Below are 23,898 nucleotides of genomic sequence, written 5' to 3'. Positions count from 1 at the left end.
TTAAGTGTAGAAAAGATTACACACACATACACACACACATATATGCATACAAAAAATTGACCTCAGTATTCAGTTTGTTGAAGTTTAAAAAAGTTTTTACCTTAACCCTTTTGTAAATTAAACAAATTTTAATCACTTTTAAGGCTTTCTTGAATTATAATTGCTCTTATTGATAAAGTAGTTAATATCTTCAGCGTTTAGACTTGCTTATTAAATAATTTAATATTTGATTTCTATTGCTAAGGGATCTATTAACATAAACCTTCTCAAGTACTTAACTCTTCTTATAAGTGAAGTGATTAGACCTGTAAATGAAGTGAACCTAAAAAGGTGTCTTAGATATTTCAGTGCTGGGCATAAACTCACTTAGGTTTCAATCCCAACTGCATGTTTGAATCCATTTCACACAGAGAGAGAGTCCCGTGGAGTCCAGGTAGTTCAGCCACTGAGGATGGGTGGAGGTGCCAGGGAGCAAACTCTGTGCTTTTGTTTCTTTATCAGCCAAATGGGCATCAGGGTACCCAACTCAAGTGCTGTGATGGGGATTAAGTGAGTGAACACAAACACACAGGGCTTCTTTAGAAAGGGCCAGGCCTATAACAAAGTGCTGGGTGAGTGTTACTTTTCACAATTGGAAATACAGGTCTGTTGTTATAAGCTAAATGCTTTTAACTATAAAAAGAATAAAAATATCACATATATCCTGATTTTCTTTATTAACCCAGAAAATGTTAATATAGTTATTGATTCTCTTAAATCTTTCTTAATTTTAAATCTTTGCAGGGATAAAGGGTGCATATCAATTTAAGGAGGTAATTCCCACCCTAGTTAATCTGGGTTACTTAATTTTTAATCACAGTTTTTTTAATCTTTCAATCTTTTCAGATATGTACACCTACTAAAGGAGGATATTTATAGTCACTAAGTTTCCGTCTTCAGAACTCCAAAAAAGAGATGGCTTCTCACCTTGTGATATCTATTCTTTGGCTAGCCACAAAAGTCTGCAACTCTCTTACGCTTGACTGCCTGCTTCCCTCCCCCACCTTTTTTAAACATTGATTTCAAGTTTGCCTCTAAAGACTGTTGAACATGATGGGGATCCTAAGATGCATGTAATTCCTCTCCAAAGATGAAAATCTTTGACTCTGTTAGGATTTTGTATTCTTTCATTTTCTTAGCCCTGTGTAATCCTTTAGATATTTAAAATGTTTGGTGGAATGCTCACTAATTCTCACTGTGTTGCCTGTCGAGTGACCTATTATGAAGTTATTCAGTGACACGGGAGGAGGCTCATACAAAATTTTTCTTAGGAAGCTGCTTTGCCAGCTCAAATAGTATAAAAAAAAATCTCAATAAAGTGTGGAAAACCCATGGAATCCCTGGCTAAAGTTATTTTGAGAGCAGACATTGCTCTCAAATACCTCTGCCAGTGTTAATATGGCTCCGTTGAATATACTCTCTGACTGTTCAGGACCTCATTCTGGTGGGTCATTCATGGTGCATTCCTGGTTATGTGTATTTGTGTGTCTGAATCCGAATAGGACTTATCTCTAGCTATGGTTTGAGTTTGCTATAGTTGATAGAGAGCTTTTGTTTTGGTGGTATTGGTTACCAAGTTTAGTTATTACTTCTTGAGACCCTTTCCGGAGTATATCATGTTGAACATAGAAAGCTGTCTTTTTTTTTTTTTTTTTTTTTGTCACGGTAGAGTCTGCATCTATCTAGCTAATTTAAAACATTATATGAAGTTAAAAAAAAAAGGTGGCATGCAGGGTTTATCAAGAGCCCCTTATACTTAACGTGTTGATAAAAAGACTTAGAAGCCCACTGTTTTTTTTTTTTTTAATTTTTAAATTGATGGTATGTAGGGGCGCCTGGGTGGCTCAGTCTGTTAAGCTGTTGTCTTCGGCGTCTGCCTTCAGCTCAGGTCATGATCCCGGGGTCCTGGGATCAAGCCCCGCATGGGGCTCCTTGCTCAGCAGGGAGCCTGCTTCTACTTCTCCCTCTGCCGGCTGCTCTCCCTGTTTGTGCTCTCTCTCTCTGCCAAATGAAATAAATAAAATCTTTAAAAAAAATAAATTGATGTTATGTAGCTTGACTTGTTAATGGCCTCAGATAGCAGAGAGCAAGCTTTCCTGTTGTACTTTCATTTCACGGTCATCCTCTCTGTCAAGTTCTGAACATGGTTTTCACACAAGATGGTACAAGAACAATGATAAAGGAAGAATGAACAGTAAAGAAGACCAAACCAGATGAGAAAAATAGATTATCTAAATTAGATGGCAAACAGATTTCATCTCCTTTTCCAGGTGATTGAGGCTGAATGTAGTACATTTGGAAGGAGTGCTCTGATCAGCTGACAGTGTTTCTCTTGGGTGCAGTTACAGGAGGGAGCATTTGCCATCTCTAGATTCACAGATGATCTGAGTTTTTAGCCCAGATGAAGTCATGGCAAGGAACTTGGAGTCATGATATTAGAGGCACTCTACTGTCCTTGTAAAGATGTTGGCTAAAAGGTTTTGTATGTTTCAGGCTAGTATACTTGATACTAACCTCTAGAAAAATTCTTGAGCATTTTATAAACATAATGTTCCTGAGCAAATGTGACATTTTCAAATGAAAGCCTTACATTGTAGTCTTCTGTGGCATAAAATTTATATTATCCTTTGAGCTGCTTTACTTATTTAGTGAGCAATTCTAGAGCAGTGTACAGTAAACTTTTTCTGTAAAGGGCCAGATAGTAAATATTTTCAGCTTTGCTATAGGCTAGTGAGTCTCTGTTGTAGCAATTCAGTTTTGCCCCTGTGTCATGAGAGCAGCAATAGACAAGATATAAATGAATGGGCATGGCTTGTGTTCCCATAAAACTTTATCTTTGGGCACTGAAGTTTGAATTTCATATTCACATGTCAAGAAATATCTCCCCCCTGCCATTAAAATATGTAAAAACCATTCCTTGCTTGTGGATCTTACAAAAACAGGCAGTGGGTCAGATTTGACCTGCAGGCCGTGGTGCCAGTCTGTGCTCTGTGAGTTGCCTGCCTCAACCTCCAATTCTGTCTGTTCTAATAATCGTTAAAATTCTTTCACTACTGGGGCGCGTAGTGGCTCAGTCCTTTAAGCTGGTTAAGCGGCTGCCTTTAGCTCAGGTCATGATCCTGGGGTCCTGGGATTGAGCCCTACATTGGGCTCGCTGCTCAGCAGGAAGCCTGCTTCTTCCTCTCCTCCCTGCTCGTGCTCGCTCTCTCTCTCTCTCTCTCTCTCTCTCTCGCAAATAAATAAAATCCTAAAAAAGAAGTATCATTCAGGAACATCATTGTGTATTGCTTTAATTATTTAGCTAGCTCCCTCTGCCTGCTGCTTCCCCTGCTTGTGTTCTCTCTGTGTGTGTCAAATAAAACAAAAAAAATTAAAAAAAAATTCTTTCACTACTATTTTGTGCTACCTTTAAAAATGTAATTTGCTTTATTTATCCAGTTAAATTAAAAATAATTTTTACTTGTTTGTATTGTTGAAACTTGTTGTCCTTAAGTTGTAATTTTTCCTGCTTCCCATCAAACTCTATGAGGCATAGAAAGATAGATGCCTTATGAGTAAAGTCGTGGGGATCTCCATCCCACCCTCCCCCATTAATTCAGTATAAATTCTTCAAGAAGTTTGCTAGTGGTTGGGACCCCTGACTGGCTCAGTTGATAGAGCATGCAGCTCTTGATCTTAAGGTCAAAAGATAGAGCCCCACATTGGGTATAGAAGATTACTTAAAAAAAAAAAAAAAAAAAAACTTACAAAAAAGAGAAAAGTTTGCCAGTGCAGAAGATATCCCTGTGAAGTAGTTGCCATCCCAAATGATGTCACTTTGAAGCACTGTGTGTTTGTATCTGTTTTCTTTTTGAGTGTATGTACATCTCCTCTACATAGAAACTGAATGAGGAAAGAAAGTAAATTAATTAATATGTCACCATTATAAATGGCTCAAATCATTAATATTTTCAGAGATGTTATCCCCTCACAGTTGTGTTATATGTTTTGGGAGTCTTACTTGTTGGTTGGTTATAAAAGCAAGCCAGCAGCCTCCCAGAGATCTTCTCTGTCCAGCAAGGAAACTGGTGGAACTAGATTAACACTACAGCGTGGGGGAGAGGCAACAGAGGGGGTGGGGGTTCTTTTGTTTGAATCTCCAAGCTGGATGCTAAAATCAGCCTGATGGACTGTGACGAATAGGGTCCCGACAGTGGAACAAGATTTATATTTACCTAGAGTCTAATTGGACTGAGATTTCCTGCAGTTATGTTAAAATCCTCGGCCCTTATGCTTGGTGAGCAAGCGTTTGAACTCCTAAGCTCTGGAGGTTTAGCTTTTGCTGGCTCAATTAATTGTTAAATGTTCCCTTTATTATAATTATACATCGATGCCTTGCTTTGTAGTAGCTGAGGAAATTGCTGAAAGAGTTGTTTAATCTGTTATACTCTATCAGTTTTGTAAAAAGCTCTTTTTAAAAGGAAACAATTTTGATTTGAAGTGGCATGGTGGTATTTGAGTTGGAGAGCGCCATTGAAATTGAAATGCAGGAATTTGGCTCCGTTCTTGACAGGGATTGGCTTGTAGTTGACGTTGACCCATGTGTTTGTCATCTTTCCAGATGCTGCCTTCTATTTATTCTGACAGCTTCACCAGCTGAGAAAACCAGACTTTCCAAGATTAAAAACATTGTCTGTGAATTTAAAGATAGAACAGGGTTTTATGTTTGTTGAATTACTTTAAAATGTATATAAGAATGATTTCCTTTTGTAAAACATTTAAATACTATAGAATAGATACTTGTGTACATGAATTTTGCTTTGAAGATATCTGAACACTTCAAACACTACCAAAAGTAAAAATATGCTTTCCTATTCCTTCATATGTTTGTGTTAGTATAAATTTTGTAGTAGATTTTTAAGTACCATGAAATAGATGGGAGCAGTTAAGTAAGTTACCTGGTTCTTTTAAGTTAATGGTTAAAATGCCTGGAAATGGATAGGTTTCTAAAGTCACTTTACCAAGTCTATTACATTCATATATAATGACCCTTTATCATTATGTATGCATTAAATATCCAGTACCTTTAAATCTTTTTCATTATTTCACCATTAAATATGTGTTCAAACTAAATAGGCAGCATACTATATGTTACACATGAAATTCTACTATTGTTCATTCATTTGACCCCTAAATTTATTTTCTCACTTATATTTCTAAATTTCCTTATTCACTTGCCTTTACAAGGAACACCTCTTCAGTGATGTCCAGTGTGATAATTAGTAAAATGTGTAAACTGAACTGTAAAAGGCAAAGACAGGGTTGTTTTATATTCCCTCTGAAGGCTGTAGGCATTGTTCTGGCTTTCTTTGTGTGCTGGGCAGAATTTGATGCTTGACAGATGGTGCGTTAGTGGCTCACTTTAAACTGATCGATAGAGATATAGTAAAAATGTTGGGGGGGTTCATTATGGCTTTAAGTTCCTTTTAAAAAGAGGAAATGGCGTGATTTTGTAGTATAGATTTTTAATATCATTTCAGTATGTTACTTTTCATTATTCTCAGCTTTTACATTTAATTTGTGCTTCATTAGTAAAGCTGTGTGTGACTGTAGGCTCTAAGGCAGGCTGTATTATTATTAGGTGGTAGTTTACATGCTTGTCCTGTCATCCTCTTGTGCTGGTATTGTGAAACGTAGGTACCATATGTACAATTACCAAACTGAGGGAATGTTAATAATACTTTGTATAATTATACTTTTTTTTCTCTTTAGTAAAGGGAAGGGAAATGTCAAAAAAATGCCTCACCTGTTATGCTGTGTTTTTATATTGTTGGGAACAATAAAAAGCTAAAAAGTAGTGTTTTAATTACCACAATTCCATGGTGCAAAAATACACTGAAGTTTTGAGGTTTGTAATTAACTCTAGCAGCACTCAGTACTCAGGGGGAGGTTAGGCTTCTTCCTTACAGGGGATTTTACATGTCACATTTCAGGCTAGACAGTGGACACCTAATTCCCAATTTGCTCTCTGTATTGGCTAGAAGATATTTTGAGGGAGAAAAACCCTGGGCTGTCTTTCAGGCTCATAAACTAGAATGCTTTTGAAGTTTGTAACTATACAGAAAGTAGGTATTTGGCATCATGGAGTTGCTGTGCTTTTGGCATTCCTGTCATGATTGGTGGAGGCTACTTGTTTGTAGAAAGCAGCGGTTTTGTCATATGTTTTACTTCTCTTACGTCCTCTTCCTTCCTACCCCCCCCCAGCCCCGGCTGCTAGGATACTCAGTGCTATGGCCTCTGGTACAGCCACACTTGGCTCTCCAATTCCCTTTTCAGTGTTGTTTCTGTACTGATGAGAGGTGGTCCCATTTTAATGTTCTCACCTCTGAATTCACCTGCTGCCTTTTGACTTTGCCTTGTGAATGTATTTATAAAATTTGGCTCTAGGCCTTTCTTTTTATCTTTCCCCCATATTTCCCTTCCTGCATTTGTTGTTTCTCTTTTTGATGAGCAAATAATACATTTTCAGGGAAGAAAATTGAAATGTTTAGAGAAGCAAAAGTTAAAAATCTCAAAACCATGAGTCTACTGTTAATATTTTGTTGTATTATCACTTTCCTTAGTGAACAGGTGTGGGGTTATACTATTCACTGTTTTGTAATAATGCTTTTAAAATTGACATGCCCTGAGTATGCCATGACAGTAATTATAAATCTGAATCATTATTACTGTTTTCTATACCAGTAATACTGGCATTCTCAACCTGGAAGGGTCCACAGTCAACCCAGGGGACTGTGAATATAATTCAGGAGACTGTGAACTTGGGTGGGAAAAAATTGTATCTTTATTTTCACTAATTCATTACATTTCAAATGACATTTAGCATTCAGTTATGCTTCAGTTAGGAAGATAGGCAATAAACCATAGTAACATTGGCAGTACCAGTATGAGCCACAGATATTCCCATGTCACATAATACAGAGAAAAACATCTGAAACTAATGTTTATGCTCATCAGGACCTTGAAATTATGGAGGTTATTAAGGGAATAACCTTTAGTAAATTTTATTTAAGGAGTCAATAAAGAAGTACATATATTACAAATATTTTTCTCATATTGTGATAAGTATTTTAATACATGTTTTTTTGTGAATTTATTTATTTTTTTAAAAAGATTTTATTTATTTATTTGACAGAGAGAGAGATAGCCAGCGAGAGAGGGAACACAAGCAGGGGGAGCGGGAGAGGAAGAAGCAGGCTCCCAGTGGAGGAGCCTGATGCGGGGCTCGATCCCAGAACACCAGGATCACTCCCTGAGCCGAAGGCAGATGCTTAACAACTGAGCCACCCAGGCACCCCCTTTTTTGTGAATTTAAAACAAAAGTGTTTTTGAAGAGTTGTGTATAGGTTGCTAAAGGCACCTGCTGGCGGAAAATCTTTAGGTGCACCTGCATTAACGGATAGATACCATCGTGTGACTGGTTGTACGCTGTTGGATTTTAGGTTCTTTCCAGATATTTTGCTTTATGAGCAGCAGTGGCGAGCATTTATTCATTTCTGCTCACTCTCCTTAGGACTAGAATTGCTGAGTTAAAGGGTATGTCTGGACGTCCAAAGATTTTTAATGTACTCCCATTGTAATTCTTTCCAGTTACCCCTGATGTACCACCATGGGATTTTGGCCTTTGCAAGTGACTGAATTTGTGGTTTTGAAACTGGAGAAGTGTTCTCTAGGTAGAGCAGGAGAGACTCTATGTCACCTTTGGATAGTAGTAAATCGTCACTTTGAAGAATGGATCAGACACATTTGTGTGCTCTGTTTCTTATCCACAGTTAATGACTTGGAAGGAAGATAAAGCTGTGACATCAGAGGGAATGCACTCTTTCTAGTATGAAGTAAAATATGGATTCTATTCCAAGAATTTAGTGTAGTATGAATTCTGGTCAGCTTTAACTTTTATGAATGATAAAACATTCCAGAAGATTTGGTTGTCAGTGGTCCCTGTATTTTTGTTGGAGGAGCAGCCAACATATTCTCTCTCAAGTCCTAAAATCAAACACATGTGGAAGTGGAGAAGAAAGGTAAAGCCTCTCAGTGGGGCCAGCAGACACCATCAAACTGCCCTCTGCACAACGTGCCAGTCAGTTTGCAGGAGAAGTTACCGTCCCTTATTCCTACATTCAGGGTAGAGTCAGCGTGAGAAGCTTGGCTTAGCTGTGAAGTCTCTTCAGGAAGACAGTTGTGGACTTTGTTTTGCCTTATTTTATCTGCCTCTAGGGATTGATTTTTAATCCTACTGGAACAGTATGCTATCTATTCAAACTGTTTTAGTCATTCTGAATCAAGAGCACTGTGTTGTATGGTTTTACACACTTGCTAGGGTTATCTGTTCTTTCCTAGCTTTTCCTATTTAAAAAAAATTAGAATGTTTTCCCCAAATCATTGTTCTAGATGTCACTCTGTTCATGAATGTAGTATAAATATTTTGCCCCATTTTAAAATAATTTAAAGATATTTGTGTATAATGGCCTGAAATGCTGAATTGTGAATAGAAAATTCTTGGTCTGGTTCTTCAGCGACAGTCAAAGGTTTTTTGTTAATTTTATCGCTTGTGGCCTCCATTTGCATTGTCATTTTTGATCGATTTCATGCTCCACCTCCAGCCAATACATTTGCCTTTAGGCTCACTGGAAGGACAGGGAGAGCAGGGCCTCCTCTTTTCAGTAATCAGTTTCCAGAAGTTGAAATACTGTAGTTCTGTTTATATCTCTGACCAGAGTTTAGTCGTGTTATAAAATCAGCTATAAGGGAAGCTGAGAAATGTGGTCTTTATTCTAAGGGGCCTTAGTCCCTGGTAGACATCAGATATTCTGTTATTAAGGAAGAAGGAGAGAATGAATGTTACACCCAGCCAGCAGTCTCTGCACAGAGACCGAAACGTAAGTGCAATTAAATTATTGCAGATATATAGTTACTTAAGTGTTTTCATGCCTGGCTCCGATATTAGAATGGCGAACTTGTCAAGGGAAGGACAATATTTTTATGCTTCTCAGTATCTCTGGTATGTAGCTGGTGCCCAGTAAGCCTGTGTGTGAATGTTTTACGAGTTTATGATTCTGTTTCTTGTAGAATATATTTATTTTCATTTTTTAACTTTAATGTAATCTCGACAGGATTTGTCTGTTACTACTTCAGTTAAAATGGAGAAGTCTGATTTTTTCCCCCAAAGTTCTGATTCATTTCATCTGAGCAGATGTTCGAAACATGATTTTTACAAGGTACAAATTACAAAAAGTGAAAGTCTCATTAAGTGTTATATTGGCCCAGAGCAGCTGCAATCATTTTTTGAAGTGTGTCAAGTACAGTTCCGGGTAGAAAGCATCTAGAGCTTCTTATGGTCCAAACAGTAAACTAAATGTCTCATTTCATTTTGGGAATCAATAGGTATTTAGATACTTTAAATACTGCTACCTTGCATAGGTCTTTGCTAATTTTGATTATAAAAGTGACAGGTGGATGGCAGATTACCAGACAAGATCTCACCTACTCCCTCCTGCTCCCAATAGAATACTTTTTTAGCTTGAGAATGATGTATAGGTTCTAAAGCAGAATTACCACATGTAGAATCCTAAGGAGATATATCATTGGAAATCATTGTATAGGTGGAATTTTTTCCCTGAAATCCTGTTGAATACTTATAAAATGACATCTTATAATTCGCAGTGGGCTGAAGATCTGTAATGAAAATTTGAGGTCTCAATATTCAGTCATGTGAAATTGACCAAGTTTTAAATTATTCTTAAAATATCTTTAGTTTTTGACTTTAATTTTAAAATAAGCACCTGACCAAAGAACAGTAACAGCAACAACAAAAACCCGGATTAAAACAATAATGATTTAAGGGTGACGGGGAAGAAGTACGGATAGAATAAGAAAGTCGGAATAGGTTTCATTTGCCCTTAGAAGTTCTGTAAAGCAGAGAATTAAATTTAAGGCCTGGAATAGTCTTTAAATAAGCTAGTAGGATTTAATGGGGTATGTTAGGTGTCAGCAGTAGTATTAGTGGCATATTGATCAGCTGATAATGTAAGAATACAATCTTCTGTATCTGTAACTTCGTGCAAGGCATTTTGTGGAGGGGAGGTAGGGCAAGATACAAAAGTAGACAGGAATCTAGTCCTTGATCCTTCATTTTATAGGGAGAAATTACACTTATTCAAGTAATGTTATATGTTAGTAACAGGCAGCGGGTGTGCAGACACCAACTGAATAGGACAGACTATAAGTTGGTGATACTGGGGAAGAGATGAAGGACCATGAAGAGCTTGATTTGGGTCCTGGAGTCGGGGCAGAATTATAGTAGGACCAGGTAGAGGCAGAGCATCTCTATTAGGGGCAACACGTGGGGAATTTCATGGGACGGGGCATGATGTGGTTATAGAAGATTCAGGACCCAATTGAGTAGATGTAAATATCACGCTGAAAAAAGGAATGAAAAGGGTAGCTTGTGGTTTTCCTTTACTTCTCTTTTGTGCGGATTGCAATTTGTCATTCTACGACTCTGGTGGTTATAGTTTTGGGGCAGCAAATTCTGGATTCTTGCCTTATAATTATTTGGGTCTTGATCTGATAAGTTTCTTTTAAGGTGATTTTTTTGCATGCCTTTTTCTCCCATAAGCATTTCTTACACAGCTGTGTGGATGCTTAGGTGAAAGACTAATCACTCAAGAAGAGAAATCACTCATGGGATTGTTGTGTTGTCTGGTAAATAAAACTCAGAGGTAAATTTCTGTTAAATAGAATATCAGTCTCAGAAGCAATTCAGTACAGTATTTTTTAATATGTGTCATGTATCTTGTTTGTATATCTAAAGTTTAGCTATGTGTGTATATCTAAAATAAGTTTAGCCTACCTTTAATAAATCTCAATTAATGTTGGCATTGTGATTTATTTGAAATATATAAGAAAATTGTACAACAGATAAAAAGATTATCTCTACCCTCTCCCTCTGCCCCTCCCCCTGCTCTCTCTCTCTCTCAAATAAATAAATTTAAAAAAATTAAGTCACTAATTCACAATTTCAGCAAATTCATGTTATTAATTGAATTAATATATGTTATTAATTGAATTATATGGGTTTATGAAGGGCATAACTTCTTATAAAAAAAGAAAAAGAAATCCATTCAAGCCAGTTTAAGAAAAGAGGGTCATTAGGGGCGCCTGGGTGGCTCAGTCGTTAAGTGTCTGCTTTCGGCTCAGGGCGTGATCCCGGTGTTCTGGGATCCAGCCCCACATCAGGCTCCTCCGCTGGAAGCCTGCTACTTCCTCTCCCACTCCCCCTGCTTGTGTTCTCTCTCTCACTGGCTGTCTCTATCTCTGTCAAATGAATAAATAAAATCTTAAAAAAAAAAAGGGGGGGTCATAAAAAAAAAAAAAGAAAATTGTACAACAGTAAGTAAAAAAAATATGCAAAGCAGGAAATTTTAATCTTCAATTTTGCCAGCTTAAAAAAAAACCCCATAATAATTGAGCATCTGTCTGTTTAGACCAACAACTGAAGTTTTATTTTCCCAGCCTTTAGTTATATTTAAGTCCTAACTCTTTCTGAAGAGTTGGTAATAAATATTTGAATGGGTAGAAATATTATATGAATATATACATTAGTCTTACAAGAAAGGCTTACAAGATGTGGATGCCTATATAGTACAAAAAATAATTGGTGTGGGAAATTCCGTAGCTTGGTGCTTGAACTGTGGAACAGTTGCTTTTACAAAATTGAGAACTGCAGGCTACAATTAACTGTCATTAATTTCCGTGAATAGAAATATTTTCCATTTACTGTACAATCAGGAGCCAGGCTTGAATGAGTTTAAATAGATGAAATCTAAATTATCCTGACAGTCCATTAAACACTAGCAGAAAACCCGTAAAGAAAATGGATTCACTATGATACCAGTTTATAATAAAATCATTTGCCAAATAAGAATTATAGCCCAGGCATCGAGAATTCTCCTGTGTATTTCCAGTGAGCACTGCAAATTGGTTGAACCATTTATTGTAAAGCCCAGGCTCTCAGCACATTGTTTTCCAAGTAGGAGCAAGCAGTGTTGCTTGAAATCTGCTCTGCAGGATGTAACACCAGAAGATCAGACTAGCGATTTGTTTGTTGTCAGCCATATGGGGAGAGCGGAATCTTCACTCCAACCTGTCGCTGGTTATTTTTTCCTATGATTACTGGGCAGAATGTTCCTAGACGTGTTTGAACACTATTTGAGTTGGTTTCCTAAATGCACATACTCAGCTATGTTCCAGTTGTAATCATTGCAAGTGAGGACCTGTTGTTGTTTTCATTAGCAAGCAGCATCCTCTGCTTAATAGGGATTTTATCGCAGAATTCATTTTTTAGATAGGACCCACTGATTTGGGGGTAGGGTTGTTACCCACCTTCTCAAGCACTAGAAAGGTAGGTACAGTGGGGCAGCAAGAGTGAGAGTGGGCTGGAAATTCCCCTCCCCCATGTCTCTAATGCCTTAACTAATATGCTTTGCTTCCATAGGGCAGATGGCCACCACTGATTTGTAGAATAGATCCTCCCCTGCCAGCTAGATTCTGTGTGTTCTCTTATGGCACAAAATCTCCACACAAACAGTCGTTAGACTCTATAAGAGAGATGTGGATCTTTGGATGTTAAGCTGGCTTGGGTCTTTTTCACAATTGGGATTCAGTGTGGATCACAAGGAAGGCTTTTTAAGGAACATTTGCAGAAGGAAATGGTGGTGAGAGTGCTTCAGATGCTCTTTGCTTGAGTAAGAGTGTCAACCCAGGCCAATACTTAGCGTATCCGTGTAACTGGTAAGATTGCTGGTGCTGGCAGCACAGTTTTCAGGTCTATAGCATGTGATTGATTTGAGAAGTGGGCGGGGTCTGGCCACAGCATTTAATCCAAAACACCAGCATCACTTCATGTTAGAAAGATGACTGTTTTGGATGGTCTTTAAACTTTTGATGTACTAGAAGATTTTTTGACTTCTAGAGGAGAAAAGGGAAAGGTGGGAAATTGAAACAGTCTCTTTCAGTTTGTTATGACCCGTTCCTCCTAGCCTCCCAGCTGTTTTTCCTGATCATTTAATTTCCTTTTAGCAATGAGGATAAAGATAGATGAATGTTTGCTGGAAGTATACAGCGTTCTGTCTTTAGATAAAAGCCTGTGCTTGCTCGGTAGTGCTAGTTGGGAATCTGTAGACTTTGGAATATGTGGGATTTAATTCTCATGAAGTTTAAAAAGGAAGGGACCAAGGGTGTGTTACCTGAGATCTTTTTCCCACTGACCTTAGAATCTTTAAGATGTTGCAAGTCAGCTTGTTTTGGTGACAGTTTTCAGGCTCAGAACACAGGATAAAGGTAAGCACTGAGAGGATTTCACTTACTGAGGTGTTGTTTTCCAATTTTTGTTTCCTTTTCCCTTTTTAGTTCTCCATTGTTCCTAGATGATGTGTGTATCACTTCCCCACAAAAGAATCTAGTAGAAAACTAGAAGTAGACCATCTTGCAATTGAGTTATTTCTTAAAGAAGTGTTTATTAGAAAACAACATTCTTGATGTTCACATTGATAGTATACAATAGCATTCTTAATAGGATCTCATGTTTTTACATTTTTGTTCAGGTCAATTGCTCCTTGTATAGTTTTTGAGTGTTTGCTGTGGAATGTAGTGTATTGTTATAGAGGTGAGGAATGATGATGGATTTGACTGTTGCACACTTGGGGAGGCTGCTGGAGAGGTGAGAGGCTCTTCTGTCATAGGCCACGCAGTGCCAATTGGGATTTCAGTGTTGTTTCTCACATGTGCATATAGCTACATACCTTTTTACATGTTGGACATTTGGAAACACCCATATTAACTAGTGAGATACTTGTGGACTTTTGATTCTGTAACATTAGACCAATCGGCTGTTACCTCACTGAATGGTTCAGAGTGCGCATGGTGGAGGAATCCTGTGTAAGAGAAATGGAACACGGAAGGATGGAGCAGTCCTGAGAGTCAACCTCTTTGTCCACCACTGAGGACATGCTTTTTCTCTTCCTCTCTACTACTTTTTTTTTTTTTTAACAAGTAGAAGGTTTTCTATTGAAAATTATATTACAGTGGCACTGCCATGCCTTGGAAAGGGATGAGAAGGTATTTCAAAGATTAAGGGGGCAGAAACGCATTAACAGGATGGAAATTCTTTAAAGGACAGAGCTCAGCACAGACTGAGCATTGCCTGCACATTGTGACCACAGCTTTAATGCTGGGCTCACGGCGCTGCTTGCTCAATTAGTCGGTGAAGTAGGTGTCCACTGTGCTCTGGAAGGAGGCTGTCAGGAAGGATGCTGACAGGTTCTTTGTGTTTCAGGATGACAAACTGCCTGATGCTTCAGGCTGTGGTTTTTACCCTTGAGAGGACCATGCTCTTGCTCTATTTACATAAACCTGCTGATTTGCTGAGGATTGAAAAGCAGAGAGGGTTTTCTTTGCCTCAAGAATCTGCCTTCATGTTTTGGCTGACTTCCTTCCCCGGCTTAGCAAATGCTCTGTTGTTTGCAGATGGCACGGTAGATTCTTGGACACAAAGCTATGTTGAGGTTGTGAGAAACAGCCAGAAACGCCCCTGTTCAATATCATTGCTTGGATCATGGATACAGGATTTGAGGTCACTTAATCATGTGATCCATTCCTGGCAGAGGCAGGTCTCTACCTAGACCCATGGTTTTATTTCCAGACACTCCTAATAAAGAAAAAAAGGAGTTATCATGTATTGTTTGGAATAATTGATATCAATAATAATACCCTCACTCATTTCTCTGGCGTATTTCAGGCTTGCTGATTTTAAGATTTAAAAAAATATATATTTGCCCTGCAGCAGCCTTTGCTCAGTCTGGTAAATATGCATTTTCATATCGGTAATTTTGAAAATGTGCATTATGCACTTAATGGATTACTTCAGCTTTGCTCAGATTTTTCAGAACTGCTAGCTTTGTAATAATAATAATAATAATAATAATAATAATAATAATAAAGGCTTTCTTGCTTTTCTTTGCTTTCTGAGAAAAAAGATGTCTGTAGTACTTGTGTTGGCCATGGGAGATTTTCAGATTGAGGATCATTGATCCAGCTGACTAAAACCAATTTTATAACCAGCTTCAGACAATCTATGCACTTGTAAATTGCATGAAAATTCTTGGCAAATCATTCTGGCTTTAAAAGATTACTGGGCATATATTCCAACTGAGATTTTAACATTGCTCTTGACCTATGTTCTCATCTTGCCCTTGCCAAATTAAGCCACTTTATTTTTGCGCTCACTACAAACATCTATATAAAGTTATTTTCTTAAATAGCTGCTTAATTAATGAGACAAGAGGGAAATATTTTTTATGAGTATTTGGCCTTATTTAACCTTGTTTTGAAAATCATTAAGAGTAACAACAATAAGTAGATTTTTTTTCCTGTGAGACTTGAATTCCAAATTGTTTCTTAGGATGTACACTTGGATCATCCTAATTTTTATGGGAGGGTAATAAAGAAAAATCTGACTCTACAATAATTTTTTATGCTTTTATTTTTAAAATGAATTTAAAGAGTCGGATCAAAATAGCGTATTTTTTCCCATTTCTATGGCAAGTTAAACATGGTGAAAAATTTTAATTTATATTACTCCTGATCTTAGTGATTCTGTGTTTAATGACTACTTACCTAAAATAGACTTTTAAATTGTCGTTTAGTTATGAAGTGAGCTTATCTCTTTCATGTCTAAGTTTCCAAATACTGATAGAGATCACTTGATACAGCAACCTGTCTTACAGATTATTAGTCATGTGCATTGGAATCTCACATATGAATTAGGGTCAATTTTTAAACAAAAAGAGGTGACTTTTTAATCTATTAACAAGGCATTAATAAGTAAATGTGGTAATTCCATCTGTCAGGTTAAAGGTTCTTTTTCACACCCTTCTTCCTCATGGCAGCATTCCTCGGGCCAACAGGTGGGAGTCTGCCTCCAAGACTGCCAGGAAACATTTAGGCACAAGAATACCAGGGGTCATCCTCCACATCCAGTATAGTCCTTCCCTCTCTTCTCTGAGAGTGTTACATCCAGGTATATTTATAGATGGTGATTTTCCTGAATGTAACTTTGCAGCAAGAAATGAAAGAATATAGATTCTCCTTTTCTGGAAAGCTTTTTTTGTATACAAGTTAATAGCTACTTTAAGCTTCAGAGTTAGAAGGTTTATAGTTATAATGATTCCGTGGATTATGAAAAGTATACATAAAGCTTTTTTAAGAAAGGAGATGTTGCCATTTCTTTACAGAAAGAGCCATGAGAATTTACTGGCCCTGGAGCTAACTCATTATAAAGTAGGTGCCGGTGGAATGAAGACGTTAAGTGGGTTTGGCATGGACAAGGTAGTGGAATTTTGGATACCGTAGCCTAGTGGAGGTTGAGATGTGGTGCGGGACTGGTGCGGGACCAGACCATTGTATGCAGCACATTTTGGCCCCATGAACTTTAAGGAAGTGGAAGTCATTAGTTGGGAAGTGACCCATTTGTGTTACAGTCAGTGATTATATAGCTTGGTATGACAGTGTTAGGAGATTTAGAAGAGAAGGCTCTCTGTAGGAGGTGATAGGAAGAAGATGGCCTATAGACTGTGATTTGTGTTTAGGTTGAGTGAGACAGGTAAATACTTGGTATCTAGAGATTTGGAATACTGGTTGGTATTCGGTACATCAGGGATTGGGACACAGAAATAAAGAACCTTGGGTTGTTCCAAAATTGTGCAAGTTGAAACTGCAGTTTTTTATCTAGGGAATGTTTTTAGTTGAATACCAAATTAGGGATAGGAAGACAAATATCTACCGAAATAGGAAGAGTTCTCTTGTTCTTTAAGATGATTGGCATGTTAAATGGATGTTGCCTGAATGTTAAGCAGAGTTATTCAGCATCCTGGACCCTGGAACAAAATAGAAGGTTCAGTCAACAGTTTATTCCTGAGCTACTGTTGTACATGGGTTCAGGGATTGAATCTTTGTTGTTGAGTCTCCATCTTAGTAGAGAAATAAATTGGGACATTCTAGATGCCTAGATGATTGGCATTCAGATTTCTTCTTTCTCTGGAATGACTTTGGGCTACAAAAATCTGATGTCTTCCCTAAAGTTTCTTGGAAGGAAGTGTCCTTGGTGAGGGCTTTCTTCATGATCTACCTCTTAGTGGGTCAGCTAGTGCTTGTGGTGGTACTGGACTGTCCATGGGATGGATAGTTCCAAATTTCTGCTCCTTTTATTTTTCTTGGCTCTGTATGTGTTACATAAGGCAGTAGAGGAATCTGCTTGTATTCTTAAGTATCTGAGTTATTCTGAGATACACTCATTATGAAGGGTCATGAAGAGGGATAAAAGAAATGGCATTTTGAATGTGGTTATTATGGTTATTATCCCTAGAAAATTTGATTGACTGCAGATGCCTCTAGTTCTCAGTAAATAATACGTAGAGGATCCTATCTTAAGCTTTATGATGATCTTGGGTTGCCCTGTGGAGAGTGTTAAAGTCCCTTTATAGCCACTGCTTCCCTTAAAATTGTTGCTTCTTTAAAAAAAAAAAAAAAGTATCTTAACCTGCCATTTTAAAGAGCAGGCCTTTAGACTCCAGCTGTTGAGAGCATCAGAAATAGTTACCCAACCATTGCCATGTCAAATATAATTTAAGAAAGCACTCTTATTCCCTTGAGGAAAGTGTGGTTTGGTTTACCTCATCCCATCTCTGATTGGGTGCCTTGGTTTTCTTTACAATTAGAAAATAAAGTGTGTTTAGGTTGAAATCGAATAGTAAGTTATCCACAACTCGTTGGATTTCTTTCTGTTTCTTGGTTTAGGTGAAAAGGTCATTGTAATAGTATGTTCAAGCCAGTCGTCTTTACATCTTTCATTTATTTCCTCACAAATTATTTACTGAAAATAAAGAAGCACTTGGCAAAGCCATTTCTCTTTGTGAAGACATGGTAGCATCTCTCTGAATAAGACACTCAAAATTTTGTCTTGTGTAGCTGTGATCAAGTAATTCCCTTGATTGAAGTTTCTTCGTCAAAATATTGTTAATCCTGTGGGATTTCTTTCTCCCCCTTCTTCAGGCACCCTGGAAACAATAATTGAGGCTTTATCAGGTTCTTTAAATTATCAGAAAAGTGGTCCGTAAGAACCCCAAGGGCTGTTTTCCTCTAGCTTAAAATTATTTGTAATTTACAATTCATCTTTGAAAAATTTTTTTCTATAAAAGATATGTGCTTTGTCATGTGTTTATTTATGCAGTGGCTTTATGGGCCCTGTCTTTGTTCCCTTAATGGTAAATACCATTGTTTTAAAATTTCTTTTTCTTTTAAAGACTGTGTGTATATCGAGAGTCGGAGGCCAAACACGCCGTATTTCATCTGTAGCATTCAAGACTTCAAACTGGTAAGCATTTTTTAATGTGCTGTTGATTCTCTTCTCTGCCTTCTCTTTTCCCAGTGCCATTGGCTGTCTCTCTCGATTGCTTCTTCCTGGTTGTGGACTTGATAACCAGGTCACCTCGAGTGCTCACTGCCTGGCAGCTGTAGCACGTGTGTAAGGCAGCTACCAGTTCTATCCTTTTGGTTTTGTAACCCTTGCAAAGCTTGTACTGTGAACAATGTTCCCAAAGTTTTCATTTCTCTAGTAGCTGTTTTGACAATAATTTCAGAGATTTTCTTGAGTTTCTGAAGTAGTTTGTTTCTTCTCAGCCATTGTGAAGAGCCTGAAGTAAAGTAAATTTGGGAATTGGTGGTGAGTTGGAAAAAAAGAATATAAATGCACCAGAGACTAGTTTTTGGTGGCGACTGTCATTTCCTTAGAGATTTTAGTGAGTATGGAGTCATATCTTGGGGTCACCCTGTGATGCAGGTTGGGGGAAGGAACTCTGGCTTGGGGATGGCATGGCTGCAGTACTTTCTCATTACAAACCTTCCCCAAGTTTAGAGGTGTTGATAGTGCCCACTAGGCAGTCTCTGGGTTTTAGACCGGTGGTTCCCACGCTTGGGGCTTTGGGTCCCTGGATATCTGTAGAGATTTTACAAGGGTCTACAAATAAACATTCTCAGTCTAAAATATACCTCATATGTGTTTGTACAACTACTTTTCAAATATGTTAATATGCTGGTGTGATTTAAAAAATTCACTTAATATTTAATGACAATACACAGTTAAGAATCCGTTTATTAAGTATTTTCCTCAAACAACTGATATGTGAAAGAAATACTATCAGAGTACTGCCATTTGGGGGATCTTTTGAAACATTAACATTAAAAAGGGATCCTTGTACTTGAAGGTTGTGAACCACTGTCTCCCTTCTTAGGTATAGAGAAATCCCAATTCTTTATCTCTGTAGAGACATGTATCAGTATCTGTGAAAGCTGTTATTTTCAAAACCCTTTGTAACTTGACAATATTTGTATTCTCACATTCCGTATGTGATGCTTCAGTCTAGAGAAAGGTAATGTAGTATGGAGAGATCTTTAACTCTGCGTCTCCTTTGTTTCTTTTTATCATTTTTAATGACCCCAAATACCCAATTAATATATTCTGACTTAGCTAGTTAAAAAAAATTGCATGCCATGTATTTTTTCTTATTAAAGTTTTGTTGCATAAGTAACCTATGCTTACTGTTTTAAAAGAAAGTCAAATGTGCCATTTACTTCTAAGATTTATTTATTCTTGGTAGGCTGCTTTTAAGTTCCCTGCTTGTTTTACGAGGAGGTCTTGTAGTTTAATTTTGTAAATCAAACACTTTCTATTCAGATTTTATGTCAATATGAAGTTTTGCCATTCTTAGAGGTCTTTGCTGTTTATTATATATTTCCTTCCAAAGATTTTTTTTTTTTTTTTTTTGCAGACACTGCATAGATATCTGAAAATCTGGGCAGTGGTCTTGTTTCCTGATGAATTTTCTTTTGCTTGTGGCCACTGCTACTGCTCTGTTCCTGCCCATCCTCTTTGTGTGTGATTTTTTTTTTTTTTTTAACCAAACATAAGACCAGTGCACCATGGAAAAGATATAGTTGTGAAATAAAATTGCAAAGGTTTTTTTTTTTTTTTTAACCTATTACATTCAGACCCCTTTTTGTACAATTTTAGCACATTAGCAGGTGCCTTCATGTTGGAACAGCATCTTTTACAAAATGCTGATTACAATGTGATAGTTGCTGTTTAGGGCAGAGGTTCCTGCTGAGTTACAGTAATTGCTCAGGGTATTAACAGCAATAAAAGCTGAAGGTTCTGTTGTCAGTATTAGTCTGGTACAACACATTAAAGCTGTCTGCAAAAGCAGTGTGGGAAGTGGGCACGGTATGTACGTTGCACACTGCTATGTCTCATGGTTTTGTTTGAGTTCTTTATTCAGCACATGCTCGTAGGTGTTGTGTAAGAATAACTGAGATGGTGAAATATTTACTCCTAGAAGGAATGTAGTTATTGTCTGGATATCCACTTTCTTCTTTCCTTGGTTTGCAGTTCTACTTATGAAAACATAATTTAACAGATGAAAATAATCATAGCTTTTTTTTCCCTTCAGCCTACCCAGGCTATAAGGGGAAAAGATGAACAGAAGGAAATATGCTTTGTTTCTCTGCAAGATTTTAAAAAGAAGAAATTGGAGTTGGTTTTGCCCACAGCAAATACCATTCATGGCAAGTGGAGCAGTGAAAACAAAAACCCAGTAGCTTTGAAATATTGTTGATTAATTCTTATTTTATCTTTTTAAGCTTTTTTGGTTTGGGGTTGTAACTGAGAGGTGTGTTCCTTTGTTTACACCATGAATTAGAATGACCCCTTACAATGGTGAGTTTTTGAACATATGGTATATTTGGGACTGTAAAAAGAACTGGGCAAATGCCCTTATGGTACATATTAAGTAACATTACAGTGTTAGACACAATGTAAGTTAAGGAATTGAGAAGCGGGCGTAAGCAAACATCTATGACCAGTCCCCCAAACTAGCATAATGCCAGTTTGTTGAACTGAGGACCCTTGGTAACATTTCAGGAACTAGTACTGTGAGAGAGAAGGTCTTCGGATTTTATATGGAGACCTGGGTTGTCTTCTAGGCTCTGCTACTATGTCTCATAGAGTCAGAGTCCATGATAAGGAACATAGTTGTCTCTGTGTGCAGGATTATATTAAACTTGGCAAACCGTTAAACAGTGTCCCCTTTCACTCTCAAAGGTATCCTTGTTTTGGATGGCAGTTTATATGGTCATCTTGCCTGTGGGGATGGGATCCATGGCTTCTGCTTTGTTAACATTTAACCATCAAAATTCATAAGGCCACTACCACCATACATTGGTAGATCTGTTTAGAGTCCGCACTTTCATAGGGATCAGTGGAAGCTATGATGGCGCAAAGTAATTGAGTTCCTAGCAGAACTGAAGCTACTTTTGAAAGTAACATTTTCATGGAAAGCAAATTATGTGTTCTGTTAGGAAGCTTTCATCCTCTTAGGGAGTGCTAATTTGATAGGGCTTATTTACAGACTAGGAGACCAAACTGGATTTGTTTGACTACAATGGCAGAAGTGTCTATGGAACAAGTAGTCAAAGCAGGAGCTCAAAAGATGGGAGAGGTAAAGTGAAATGATGAATTAGAAGTAGTAATATGTAAAGTAGTAATAAGTAATGATGCTTAGAAGTAGTAATAGGGAGGGATCATCAATTAAATAAGGTAGCTTTGCACCTTAGGCTTCTGAACTAAATAATAAGGCAGCTGGCAAAATCTTTAGCTCTTTGAAAGAGTAGTAATACGGAATGGCAATCTATGATCTTTGTGGCCTTGCTTGAAAAGATAATTGAGAGGCTGAAGCAGTTAGCTGAGAGGGCAAAGCTGGAAGGATGAATCAAGAGTCGCCTCAATGCAGAGAGGGTTGGCAGGCATAAATGGGTCACAGGCAAGCTGACGTGATAGGGCAGGAAGCCAGGAAGAGCAGAGGATCGGAGCATCTGTGCAGAGAGCAGTAGATGGCCATCGGGAACGAGAGCATGCCTTCTCCCTGAGTTGTCATGAGGCCGGCTGTGCTAATGCTGCTTCTTTCGGGATTCTTGGATTATCCTTGTTTCTGCTCAGTAAAGGCCTCTTTTCTTGGGCCAACTTGAGTGGATCTCCATTGATGAACTGAAAGAGCGTGGTATAACATCTTCAACCCTTTCTTCTGCGGCACTCCCTTAGCTTTCCTAGGTCAGTGAGTGACTTAGTTTGCTTTCAGAGTTCTGTTCCTGAGTGAGTCCATCTCACCGGGGAGCATTATATTCCCGAGTGCAGTGAGGAATGTTTTCGGTGGTAATCAGTGCCTTCGATAGGCATTTAACGAAAGCCTACTCTGTGTGCTTTGTTGGGCGTAGCACCTTGAAAGAAACTGAAGTCTGCGCGATAAAGTTCCTTCCCTCAGTGACCTTAGTTTCTAATTGGACAGACATCTGAGGCATTACTGGATGTCAGTCCTCTTTGGAGAACACTCTGAATAGGATTAATGTGAAGGAAGCCATTCACCTTTTGTCCCAAAAGAAAGCTCTCTTTCTTGCTTTTACTATAAAAATCAATAAAAGTCCATTTTTATAGAAATCTAGGCCTTCAGCATGATAGAGTGAATTAGCTCTCTAGAAATAATCATTAATTCTGAAAACGCTTCACAAGATTGTTTAGTGATTTTCATGCAGTAGAACGCGAGGAGTACCTTGTCTGGCTCTGGTAGTATTACTTCATATCTAATTCTTCACTCACAGATAAGTAATTGAAGCCATTCCTTTTAATTTCTACATGGGCATTCTGTGTGGATTCCTAATGAGTTCCTATCATTCATACAATAGGAGAAAAATGGGATTTTGGTTTCCTAGAGTTATATAGTTATTGATTCTTTGACTGTTGTATGAAATGAATTTCCAGGTAGGATGTGTAATTATTACAGTATTATTTTGAGCAAATACCATTGATTCATCTTGGCTCCTATTTGGTTTATTAAAAGTGGAAAAGTTGTTGTTAAAATTAAACCTGATCTTAGAGATTCCATGAAGTTGGGGATATATCATTAGGGATGTTATGGTATTTTTAGTCGACTGTTTAGGGCTCAATGAGTTGTTATGACTCTATATGGATGAGTGTGTTTTTGTATAATTTCTGTCCCTGACAGCATACATTGTAAGTGTTGGTTGTGAATGTGGGGTAGCTGAGACCGCATACCACTAGTTACCTTGGCGAAGGCACATCTCCAGTATTGCTGTGGACGTGGGGGCCACGTTATTCAAGATTTAACGCCATCTCCCTCTTGGGTTCATTGCCAAATGTGAGCAGCCGGGGGGGGGGGGGCCTTCAGAATTTCTGGTTCCTAGTCTGCATCTGTAACCCTACCCCAAAAGTTGATTGCAACAGTACAACAGAGAGGGGCCGCAGAGAAATTAGCTTCGGCGCAGCTTCCACACACCGTTGATGTTGTCCTCTCTCCACCAAATCAAGTTTCTGAGAAGTAGATTAAAAGCAAGAAGCTGCTCTTCTGTCTTTAAAATGAAAACTTAACTGAGGATAAATAATTTTACTTTTCATTTTTTGTTAGAGACCTTTACATAGATAATGCTGGGTGATATGGGATTCTTTTTAATATGCACTCTGTGGACACTTCTGTGTGTACACACAATGAGTTAATTATCATTTATGTATCACATGCCAGCACTGTTTAATCCCACCTTGGCTGCTGTGAACATTCAGTACAGAATGTGTGGTGTATAGACATTCAGGAAGTGGGCATTCATTTTAATGTTAGGTAAATCTTGTATTAAAAACTTTTCTGG

General features: G+C 37.9%; 1 protein-coding gene across 1 annotated transcript in view; it reads left to right on the top strand.

Annotated features, from left to right (window-relative positions):
* RERE (arginine-glutamic acid dipeptide repeats) overlaps nt 1-23,898 on the top strand; it is a 409,222-nt gene that overhangs the window by 162,145 nt on the left and 223,179 nt on the right. Inside the window, exon 3 of the mRNA XM_040645735.1 lies at nt 18,438-18,508. Within this exon, the coding sequence (XP_040501669.1) occupies nt 18,438-18,508 (71 nt within the window). The remainder of the gene's footprint in view (nt 1-18,437; nt 18,509-23,898) is intronic.

Source organism: Ursus maritimus, unplaced genomic scaffold (genome assembly GCF_017311325.1).
Source record: "Ursus maritimus isolate PB19 unplaced genomic scaffold, ASM1731132v1 scaffold_32, whole genome shotgun sequence".
NCBI classification, from domain to species: Eukaryota; Metazoa; Chordata; class Mammalia; order Carnivora; family Ursidae; genus Ursus; species Ursus maritimus.
The sequence above is the reverse complement of the archived record's forward strand: the minus strand, read 5'-3'. Positions and strand labels throughout refer to the sequence as shown.